The 12,477-nt window shown below is 40.3% G+C and overlaps 1 protein-coding gene across 4 annotated transcripts in view; it reads left to right on the forward strand.

Annotated features, from left to right (window-relative positions):
• Positions 1–72: 72 nt before the first annotated feature.
• rab44 (RAB44, member RAS oncogene family) overlaps positions 73–12,477 on the forward strand; it is a 24,547-nt gene continuing 12,142 nt past the window's right edge. Inside the window, exons 1-2 of one of the 4 annotated variants that reach the window (XM_015042414.1) lie at positions 73–170; positions 10,608–11,831. In XM_015042414.1, the coding sequence (XP_014897900.1) occupies positions 10,617–11,831 (1,215 nt within the window). In that variant the 5' untranslated portion in view covers positions 73–170; positions 10,608–10,616. Of the gene's footprint in view, positions 171–573; positions 11,832–12,477 lie in introns of all 4 variants that reach the window. The other 3 variants (XM_015042410.1, XM_015042411.1, XM_015042412.1) reach the window with 3 other exon arrangements.

Genomic DNA, 12,477 nt, shown 5'->3' on the forward strand with positions numbered 1-12,477 from the left:
GTTAACTGTCAATGATTAAGACTGCAAGTGTAGCCCACACAGGAAGCTGTCAAACAGCCTTAGTTAGGAAACACTCCCCCGACGAGTGAGGTGCTGCTCCTATTGAGCAGAGCAGATGAGTTGACATTACAAGTTAGCTTATGAGTCGACAGATGTGCTAGATTTTGGAGGTAAGAAAAGTAATTTTGTTTTTAAATTGTCACAAATTAACCAAATGTCAGTTTGCTAGACTTGTTGTTCATGTTATCGTTGCTGCAGTTTGTGCGCTCCAGGTGCTTGCTATAAGCTTTTTGTTTATATTTTATTGAATTTGTCAAGTTTCTGAACCTCACCTAGTATATTTTCTAGAAACAAGCATTCCCTGCTCACATATACTTGTATAGCGTGATTTCCTTAATGCGTTGCACAACCTTTTCTGCTTCAGGTACATTTTTTTTTTTTTTTTTTGAAAAGTCAATTCAGGGCATCAAGGAGATAAAATCTTTTGAGTGTCAAAGACTGAATGTTTGTAGCTTCAAATCAGGTACTAGAAAATTATGCCAAATCAATAACTGTGTTCTCTAACACTGACAGTTTAAAAGCTGAAACAGCAGCCAGCAACACGTGAAATCAGAATGAACAGAAGAAAGTTGGCATCGAGTCGAAGAGGTAAAGGAAAGTTTCTGCGTGTAGATGATGCAGAAACACAGCCAGATGTTGAATCTAGAGGGGGTGTTCAGTATGAGGCCAGCGGTAATGAACATCCAGAAACACATGGGTCTGTAACAAAGCAGCCTAAAGTGCAGGAAGAAGTAGCTCAAGAGAGTGAGCGTGACATGACTGCGCCACAAGCTGCCTTCTTGGTCTCTGCCTCTGCAGCTGAGTACTCTGAGGATAAAACTGGCATGTTATGCCCAGAAGATGTCAAACACATTTTAGACTCCAAAGATGTCAGTATGCAGCCTTTTAAAAAAGAGACCAAGCTGGAAGTCATTGAGAGTAGCAACACTCTTCAAAGTGAGGAAGTCAATGAAAATCTGCATGACCGTCTCCCTGAGCTAACCAGTTTAAGTGCTTCTGCATCAGATCAACAGACGATCGGCAAACAGGCTGAAGATTTTAATCTGTGTTCTGTGGCTGAATTAAACAGCAGCAAGACAGATGACTCAGGCTTGTTCAGACAAGATGAGCGTTTACACGGCAACTTTTCAGTATGTGAGTCACGTGTTAATACATCTATCACGCCTCAGATTACTGCAGATAACGCCTTCAGAGAAAACATTCAAATTAACAATGGTGTTGAACAAGAAACATTTTTATTTCAAACAGACGAGTTGCCTACAAGTAAAGACGACAAACACTGTACACCTAAAGTCAGAGATGCCAGGCTTTCACAGGAGATGGAAGACAATCAGTATGATCAAAATAAGTTTACACAAGAGCAAGTCGAGCATGAAAAGCATAACTCCACTGAAGATCTACTGTATGACGACAAAGATTACGGTTCTTACTTTGAAAACCAGAAATCTGAATCCGATAGTTGCCAACGTTTGTTTCTGGTGAAAAGCACTGCAGACAAACAGGATGTTTTGACTGCAACAGAAGAAACTTCTTTGGACCGGATGGATCAGAGTGGCAGTCTTGTGGAGGATAACATACAAACTCTTCCATCAGACTTTAAGGCTACTATAGAGCCTCAGCTTCACAACAGCTCTCTGACCACAGATGACCATACCAAAGCAGGTTCCAGCTCTGGTGCTACTAAAAGAAAATTTGGATCTAGTCGTAAAAGTAAAGGAAGACATGTTAAAGACTCTAAGGAGGACATTTTAGAAAATACTCTGAGCAATGAATTTCTTGAAACACCAACTGTATTGTCAGAAACACAGGAGACAGGGCATGAAGAAGTGAGTGATGTCACTGCTGCTGACACAGTCTTGTCTCTTTCAAATAGAGGCACAGTTTGTTTGATATCACCACATGATCTTTCTTCTGAATATCCTGAGCCAGACACGTATAGTTTGACATTAACATGTGAAAGTCTTCAAAAAGGTCAAGACAAAACAAATTCAGAGATTTTACCTGAAATGGGTGAAGACCCCATAGATTCTCTTTCAGAGGACGTTCCAACAAATCTGCAGAAAGTTGAGTTTCATCCAACTCAAATGCAAGAAATCCTGCAAATTCAACATTCATCTGAAATTATTCCAGATTATGTTACAGAACATTTTGAAAACATTTCTGAAAACCTAAATGACCGACCTGAAATGTCTGATTCTGCTGGAGAAAGCACTGATAATGTTACCGCCAAACAGCAAGATCAGCAAACAGAGGAAAACATCTTTGAATATACACATAGTGTGGAACAGAAAAATGAGAGTTATGATTTACATGATGCAAATTCTTTACAAGTCAGTAACTTGGAAAAGTCAAACTCTACTCCTACTCAGGTTTATGAGTTTAAAAAAGGAGTAGAGAAAGATATAAAACTTGCTGCAGACCAAATGTATCACCAGGAGAAAGGATTCTTTGAAATAGGGGAGGAAAACCCTGTTTTGATTGACTCACAGCCTCAAGAAACCTCTGGGATTGTAGATGACCAAACCAAAGGCTTTTGTAGCAGTGGCAACAGAGGGAAACTGGGGTCTGGCCAGAAAAGTAGGGGAAAACACGATAAAGGCTCTAAAGAAGAGGTTAGAGAAAAGACCAGTGATGAAGAAACCACACAGATTTTAGATACTAAGATTATGAGCCAAGAAGAACTGAGGCTAGACATTTTGCCAGTGTCATCTGACAGCCCAATTCTTTCAATCTTTGCTCCTGGCCATTCCTTAGAGGATCCAGATAGTTTGATTACAAGAAGTGTAAATATTCCAGAAAGTCAGAAAAACTCAGAAACAGACATCAATATGGATTTATCTGATAAATCATGGGGAGAGACTTTGGGGCGTCAGTCTGACACTCATAAGAGTAAATCAGGGAGTCTTCAGACTGATCCAGGTGTTGATATGAGAAAAAGTCAACACGAGGCACTACAAGAACCACAACTGCAGCAAAACGATTACACTGTTGCTGGTCAGGTGGAGGAAGTTGGAGTCTTTGTGGAAGATACCAAACACGATCCTTCTAACCCTCTATTTCAAGCCAATTCACTGAGCACAAATGAGCAAACAGATACTGGCTTCAGTGGGAGCAGAAGAAAACTGGGGTCCAGCCAGAAAGAAAAAGGAAGACAGCAGGGTGAAATACCTCAACAGGAAGTTTTAGAAAGTACAAGAGATGATGAAATACACGAGAAGCAAACAATGTTGATGCAGGAAGAACTAACTGAAGACAGTGAACCCAGGACTACCACTTCAGTTTCAGATAACTCATTGTTTCCAAATTCTCCACTTGATCAATCTTTTGAGGAACTGAGCTGTGTGCCAACAAAATACTCTGAAACCGACTTGGAGGATATAAGTGTGAACAGTGGGAATTTTCAGAAAAATCAAAATGAAAGCAAGTTAGACACTGAAAATGCAGTGGATGTCTCTCAGCGAGCTATGGATGAATTTGAGGACAATTTAGATGCTGTTGCAGGAGATGAAGAAATCATGGACGGTGAACATTCAGATAATACGGTAAAACAAGATCAGGAAAATGAGGACCCACTAAAAGACTTAGAAGGAAATCTGGAATTGGATTACATATCTGAGATTGTGGCACATGATATTTCTAAATATCCAGAAACAGTTTTGGGAGGCTTGGCTGACCAAGCTAAAGTCACCAGCAATATTCATTCAGAGCTCACTGTGAAAAGTACAGAGGATTCTGCTACCAAACACAAACTTGTGCTTATTGAAGACCAACAAAACACGTGTTTCACAGCAGAAGGAAATGTGGAGGCTTTAGATCAGACAAGTAAGGATGGCCACCTGTACGATTCGAAGGAAACCTCGATCAACAATCCAGTTGGAGTAAGCGCTAATCTTGGTCAGATGGATAAAGGTGGGAGCCTTGTAGAAGGTAGTGAGCGCAACCCTACTGACACCAATCTTCAGGACACTTCTCTGACCACAGATGAGCAAAATGATGCTGACTTTAGCTTCAAAGGGAACAGAAGAAAACTTGGATCTAGTCGTAGAAAAAAAGGAAGACAAGATGTTAAAGAATCTAAACAGGAAGTTTTAGGAGATAATGGAGGAGAAAAAGTTGGTATTGATACATCGCCAGTGTTGTTAAAAGTAAAGACGTCTGAGCAGGAAGAACTAAGTAAAGCCAGTGAGGAGGACATCTTTTGGTCACATAGCATCTCCATGTCACATGTTCTTTCTTCTGAGGATCAAACCTCTGAGGTAACAGAAGGGCCCGGCACACACTTGAAAGGTTTAATTATGAAATGTGAAAATCATCAAGAAGATATAGACAAAAGAAATTTTAATGTTTTGGTTCAAGATGGTAAACAATCAGAGGATTTATCATTGAGTCAATATAAAGCTCACCCTGAAGATACTAAAGATGCTGGTTTAGAGGACATTATGGTGGAACACCCAGAAGAAGTTCATTCAATAACAATGCAAGACAATCTTCAAATGGGATATTCTTCTGAAACTTCAACTAATATTGATCAAACATTTGATATTATACCTGAAAATCTTACTGAACAAAATGAAAGGTCTCAGCTTACAGTAAAAGGTAATGGTGATTTTACAGAAAAACAGGGAGAATGTCCTACAGAAGAAATTATCTCAGAGACTCTAGATCTGCAAAGTGGAGAAATAGTACAGGATGACACAAAACCCAAAGTTGATCAAACATTTCACGAGGAGAAGCAAGTAATGTTCTATGAAATGGAGGAAAACAAACCTGTTTTGTCAAACTTTCAAATTGAAACAGTTTCTTTGGCTCCCAGGCCTCAGGAAACGTCTGAGAGCACAGAAGAGCAAATTAACACAGACTTCTCCAGTAGTGCCAGCAGACGAAAATTGGGATCCAGGCGTAAAGGCAAACCAAAACAACAAGTTAACGAATTTACAGATGAGGTCAATGAAAAGACCAGAGTAGATGAAGTAGATGAAACCCACAGAACAACACAGATCTCATTAGATACAAAGACAATCAGCCATGAAGAAAAAAGACAAGACATGGAGCAGGATGCAACCTTATTGGCTTCTAATGACAACTCATTTTCAGTCATTGCTTGTGGTGATTCATCTGAAGTTCAAGACCCAATACAAAAGAACCATCCTGAGGTTGAGCTGGACAGTTTAATTCAAGGAATTGTAAATTGTCCAGAGAACCAAAATCAATCTGAGTTTCTGCAGAGTAAAGACAAGACGCTTCAGAATAAAGAAGTGATGAGCCCTGAACATTCAGACAATGCTGTAATACAGGCTCATGAACATGACGACACACCAACAGACATAGAAAGAAGTCTGCAAATGGATTCCTCATCTGAAACTGTGACACATGGTGTTCACAGCTCAATGTTTGTTCCTGGGCATTCATCTGAATTTCAAAGCTCAATGGGAAACAACCATCCTGAGACTGACCCGAAGAGCTTAATTCAAAACAATAAGCCAGGTGATCATGATAGAATACATTTATCTGATAATTCTGAGGAAGACTCTTTATTGGATAAATCTGACTTTCTGCAGTGTAAAGACAGGGCTCTTCAGAATAAAGTCACTGGTGATGAGCATTCAGATAATCCTGTAAAACGTGCTCAGGAAAATGAGGATCTGCCATCAAACATAGAAGGAAATCTGGAAATGGATTACACACCTGAGACTGTGGCACATGATGTTCCTAAATATCCAGAAACTGCTTTGGAAGGAGTGACTGACCAAGCTGAAACCAGCAGTGAAACTCATTCAGAGCTCACATTGAAACATACAGCGGATTCTGGTACAGACCAGGAACTACTACCTGCTGAAGACCAACAAAACATGTGTTTCACAGCAGGAAGAAATCTAGAGGCTTTAAATCAGACAAGTAAGGACGACGACCTGTATGATTCAAAGGAAACATCAGTCAGCGGCCCAATTGGAGTAAACACCACCCTTGGTTACATGGATGAAGGTGGGACCCTTGAAGAAGGTAGTGAACACAACTCTAATGTTCAGGACAGTTCTCTCAGCACAAATGAACAAACAAATGATGGCTTCAGCTTCAGTGGGAACAGAAGAAAACTGGGGTCTAGTCGTAGAACTAAGGGAAGACCAGGTTTTAAAGAATCCAAGCAGGAAGTTTTTGAAAGTCACAGAAGCGATGAAACTCCCCAGACCTCAACAATATCAGTAGAAACAAGGGGATCAGAGCTTGAAGAACTGAGTGAAGATATTGAACATAAAATTATTCTGTCTCTTTCACAAGACTTGTCTTCAGTATCACCACCCATTCTTTCTTCTGAGAATCAGAGCACTGTGTTAAAAAATGACTCTGACACAAACCAGCAGATTTTAATTCTTAAAAATGAACATTTTGGAGACAAAGGTGAAAGAAAGTCAGAGACAGAAGTTGAAATGATTGAGAAATCAATGAATGTTCTGCAACAAGAGGTGGGTCAGTCTGACACTGTTTACAGTGAAGACACCAGAGATGCTGAACCAGAGGATGCTCTTAGGGAAGAGGAGAAAATTGAGTTTCACCCAACACAGATGCAAGATAGCATTCAAACTGAATGTTATTCTGAAACTGTTGTCGGCAATGTTTCAGAAAATGAGGAAGTTATCTCTGAAAACCTGACTGATCAAACTGGAATGTCTGAGCTCAGTGTGAAAGCAACTGATGATTCTGCAGCAAAAGAGGAAGCATATTCTGTAAAGAAAAATTACCCAGAGAACTTGGATGTGAAAAATGAAGATTCTGGAGTGTTTGATGACAACAAACCACAGATCACTGACTTAGAAAAAACAAACTCTGCTCCAACTGAGATGAATGAGTTCGAAGGGAGAGTATCTGATGATACAAAACCTAACACCGGTTTTGTAGTTGATCGTGAAATGGAAGGACTCTGTGAAATGAAAGAGAACAGCTCTGCTTGGTTAAATGCTCAAACAGATATGGTTTCTATTGACTCCAGATCTGATGAATTTTCTCAGAATGTTGATGAACAACTGAACAGGGGCATTTATAATACTGGCAACAGACGAAAACTGGGTTCCAGACGAATAATTAAAGGAAGACACCAAGTTAAAGAGTCTGAAGAAGAGGGTAAAGAAAATACATGGGGAGATGAAACCCTGGACATATCTGAAACAAAGATGGCATGTGAGGAACTAAAGCAAGACCTTTCATCACCTGACAGCTCAGTGCTTGCTCCTGGCAATTCATCTGATGTTCAAAGCTCAATGTTAAACAACTATTCTGAAACTGTCTCGAAGAGTTTAATTCAAGAAAGCCATTCAGAAGATCAAGATGAATCAGAAACGGGTAATGTTGAGTTATCTCATAAATCAGAAGAAGACACTTTATTGGATAAATCTGATGTACAAGAAAGTAATGATCAGACTCTTCAGAGTGAAGTTACGGGTCCAGGATGTTCAGATAATGCTGAAAAACAAGCTGAGGAACATGAGAACTTACCAGCAGACGTAGAAGTATGTCTGCAAATGGATTATACGTCTGAAACTGTGGCACATGATATTCCCACATATCCAGAGAGTGATTTGGGAAATGCGATTGACCAAGCCGAAATCATCAACCACAGCCAGTCAGACCTCACCACAAAAAGTTATGGTTATTCTAATACCAAACAGGAACTTCTATCTGCTGAAGACCAACAAAACCTGTGTTTCTCAACACAAGAAAATTTGGAGGTTTTAGATCAGGCAAGTAAGGATGAGCACCTTTTCGATTCAAAGGAAACATCGATCAGCAACCCAGTTGGAGTCAACAGTACCTTGAGTCAGGTGGGTGAAGGTGGGAGTCTTGTAGAGAGTATTACGCAAAATCCTAAAGAGATCAAACATCAGGATAATTCTCTGACCACAGATGAGCAAACTGATGCTGGCTTACGTGGGAGCAGAAGAAAGCTGGGGTCTAGCCGGAGAAAAAAGGGAAGACAGCAGGGTAAAGAATCTCAAGAGGAAGTTTTGGAAAATACAAGTGGTGATAAAACCTTTGAAATGCCTGTAATGTCATTAGAAACAAAGACAGTAGAGCAGGAAGAACAGAGAGAAGAAACTAAGCATGAAATTATCTTGTCTGTTTCACATGGCGGCTCCATGTCTTTAATCCCTCCAATTATTTCTTCTCATGATCAGAGCACCTCTGTGCCAACAAATTATCCTGATGATGATGTGCAGAGTTTAACTTTGACAGATGAAAATCTTCATGAAGATGTAGATGACAGAAAATCTGATGTTTTAACTTCAGATGACGGAAAACAAAATGTTTTCCATGGAGAGCCCAGAAATGCTGTTTCAGAAAATGTTGTGCATGAAGAAGTTCATTCAACACAAATTCAAGACAGTGTGCAAACTGATTCAGATAAAATCTTTGCAGGTGATGCAGAGAATGTTGACATTATTTCCAGGGCTCTTGCAGACCAAACTGAAGAGTCTGAGCTCAACATGAGCAATATTGATGATATTACGTCATTACAGGAAGCATGCCCTTCAAAAGAAATCATCCCAGCAGCTCCAGGTCTGAAAAATGAAGAAACAATCCAGCAGGATGTGCAACCCAACACTGATCATATAGTTAATCAGAACAGTGAAGGACTCTTCCTTCAAATTGAAGAAAACAAATTTGCTATGTCAAACTTGCAGTCAGAAAACGTTTCACCAGGTCCCCCTCCTCTGGAATCCTCTGAGCGTGTAGAAGAAAAGACAAAAGTGGATTTCTACGGCAGAAGAAAACTAGGATCCAGTCGTAGAAATAAAGGCAGGATTAAGGCAAACGATGTAGGTCAACCTATAACAGAGGTTGACCTCAATGCAAGTATGAATGAACTTGGTGAAAAAACAACAGAGACAGTAGCACAGGGCCAGGAAGCTTTAATGGGAATTGTGCTGGATGAAACTGAGGGAAATGACTCTTCTCAGACCAAAGATGCAAATATCAGCACTTCTATTTGCACAACTGTAGGCATGCAGCTATCGCCCATTGTTGATCAAGAGGATAGTGACACATCATGTTGCACGCAGATTATAAATAGGGAACTACCCAAACACCACAGCAGAGATCATGATGAATTCAGAGAGCTGCAGGATGGAAACTTACAGGAAAGCACATTATTGTCTGAACCACATGGAGGTCCTCCCCCAGCCCAACTGCATGCAGAACAAAACAGAAGCTGTGAACATACAGAACCTGAAAGTGGGGATGGGGATGCTTTCAAGAAAGCTTTTGAACAGGAGATCGAGCCTGAACAGAGCCAAAAGATGCTTGAAGCAGCTGAAAAAGAGAGAGATGATATTACAGAATATCCTGAGGCATTTTCCAGAAACTTGTTCAGTGAAAATGAAAAGAATGCAATGAATGAGAAAACTGAAATATTGCAGCCAGATAAAAATGTACAGAGTGAACAGCTTAGTGAACCACCAGAAAGAACCACAGAAAAGGGGAGCAACATGCAAAATGCTCAAGCTGAGTACAGCATTGAGCAAGGTGCCGTTTCATCGCCACAAGAGATGTTTTATACTGATGGGGAAGAGCATCGGCACATCATCTTATCTAGGGCTGCAGAAACTCATTATTTACTTGATGTTCAAAGTAAAGAAGAGAAAGAGCAGATTAAAACAGGACAAACGCAGGAAATGCATCAGATCTCATTTCCAAATGACAAGACACTCAGAGAAACAATGCAGTCAGATAAAGATGTTACTTTGGACTCTCATCCTCAGGACAATTATCAAGACCTCAAAGATGACGCTCACCCAGGCTTCAAAGCATCAGGAAACAGGAGAAAACTCGGGTCAAGTCGGAGAACTAAAGGAAGAAAACACAGCCAGGTTAATGAGCAAAACCAAGAAAACAAAGACGAAGCTTTAGAAAATACAGGCGATGATGAAACAATAATATTAGCTGGAAGACAAGAAGAAGTAGAAAACTTCATAAGGCCTAAAAACTTAGCAGCATTTAGCTCACCTGTGACTGAGAAGCTGCTGGAGGAAAACACAGGTTTTTCACATGATGTTTTGGAGGACAGCACAATTGCAAAGTCAGATTTTAATTCAAACTCAAACCAACAAACAAAAGAAAAAGATGCTAAACGTATTGATGAGGCTGAGGATTCGACTCAGCTTACAGGACATGACACAAACAAAACGGGTTTGATGCAATCAGGCCAAGACTCTGTGTTGAGCAGTGACTCAGATATACAGAGTATCTTATTTCATGACGGCATTTTCAGCCCAAAGTCAGAAAGTGTTTGTGTCATTGATCAAGAAGAAGAAGCCTTACAAAGACGAAAGACAGAAGCTTTATCTTGTGAAAAAGACCCGACGGGATTCGAAGTCCATTTGAAAGAGACAAACAAACAGATCGAAACAGCTGGATTTATAACGACAGAAGTCTGCAGTTCACAGGCGGAAAGCTCAATGGATGTGCAAAATCCTAAAAAGGGTGAAGTGGAAGGGAACTATATGTATGCCAGCAAGCAGAAAAATACTTCAAATGAGTTCGTTTCTGCTTTGCAGGAGCCAGCTATGGATGCATCATACCTAGGGGGAATTTCTGCAACAGTAAACCCACTGGAGAGCCAAGGAGAAAAACCTCAAGAAACATCAAAACAGAAGAAGAGGAAGATTGGATCTTCTCGCAGGACTCCATTGAACAGAAAACGAGATGGTGAGAGACATGAGAGAGACGAGGCAGAAGAAAGCGACTTTAGCGCAAAAGCTGAGATGACGAATCTGGGCGAGATAGAGGTTGTGGGGAAAGTACTGGTGAATGAAGAAGTGCGACAAAGTAAAGATGTGCAACCACAACAAGAAACTTCATTGCAACAAGAAACTCCAGAAACCGAAACTGGTGATGGGCTACAAAGCAGTAACATGAGCTTGGCTTTCCCTCCTGAACAATCTGCCACCATAGATCTTATTTTAGGAACACCAAAACCAGATGATTTTACCAACAGTCAGACCCAAATATGCTCCGAGGATACAGAGAGAAACAGCAGCTCATTAAATCAGCCAGTGTCTTCAAACACCGGCACCCCAGGAGAGAGCTTAGAGTGTACACAAGGTGATGAGCTCAGTCCTGAGAGCATAGAGGTAAGCCAAGTCCAAGATGTTCAAGAGCAAATGCCAAGTAGCACGAATGAAAGCATTCAGAGTCAAAATCCTGGAATGAGGACTGGAAGTCCGGATTTAACTCCAACCAACAGGAGAAGAAAAATGGGCTCCACTCGTAAAAATCTAGGAACACGGTCCAAACAGGAAATCGTAGAACCGGAAAAGAAATCCACAGATACTGTACTGTCTTCTGGAGATGTAACTGTGGCAAGCGTCTCAGGAAAGAAAGAAACAGAACTACAGCTTCACGCAGAACACACAGACGACAACACTTATCAAGAAAAGCAGAAAGAAACTGTGGAAATCAGCCAGTTTGGTGAGTCTTTACTAAGAGCTCTGGTTGAGGAGGAGAAGGCTGAAGAATCTTCAATCTCGCAGACCCAAGCAGCAGAAACAAAACGACAGTGGGATCCAAGTGGACTTTCATCCAGCCCTTCCAGTGATGGCACATCAGAGTCAGCCTTTGGAGGGAGGAGGAAAAAATTTGGATCAAATCGGAAGTCAGGGTTACAAAGAAAACCCGACCAAAATGCACAAAATGAAGATGAAGCTGGAGGACTGATAGAGGGAAGTGCTCTCAAGGCAGCTGGAAGAGAAGAATCATCGGGGCTGAGAAAAATATCAGAGGTAAGTTCCAAAACTTGCACTTTTTACTGTTTTCATAAGTTTTTTATGGTTTATTATAAGGACATATATTTCAAAGTATATATTTCAAAGTAAATATGACACAAATATGTTTGTGAAGACCTCGAGTTATGCAATGTCTCTGTGCACAGAACACGTTGAACCGAGATCAGTTAAGGTCTAAGTCTGACAAGAACAAGTGTTTGTGGGCAAGTCAGTGTTTTTTTTCCCCTCATAGAAGATCAACATCGAGTGAAGATCAAGTGCTACTTCCTATTTGTATAAAACATCTTGTACTTCATTGCATTTTTGTTCTAAGAAAACAGTGATGCAACTAACTAAAATGAGGAACATGTGGTCGTCACTATGTTTTACATTGTGAAAAGGAGAACATGCATGTGTATCTGGCTTCATCAGAAACTTGACACATGCAGACTTTAAATAAGACCAGGTAGTTTTGATCTTGAAGAACACTAAGTTAAGTACAGTGACATGATATGCATGTTAACGAAATAGATATAAAACCAAAAGACCCAGTGATGTAGAATAAGTTAAGTATTTTATGTATATCTTTTTTTTTTTTTTTTTTTTTTTTTTTTTTTTTTTGCGGGTTTTAAAAAATGGGGAAAAACCATTTCCCCCCACCCAT

The sequence above is a fragment of the Poecilia latipinna genome, unplaced genomic scaffold (genome assembly GCF_001443285.1).
Source record: "Poecilia latipinna isolate Pla-1442-1.1 unplaced genomic scaffold, P_latipinna-1.0 Scaffold588, whole genome shotgun sequence".
Lineage (NCBI taxonomy): Eukaryota > Metazoa > Chordata > Actinopteri > Cyprinodontiformes > Poeciliidae > Poecilia > Poecilia latipinna.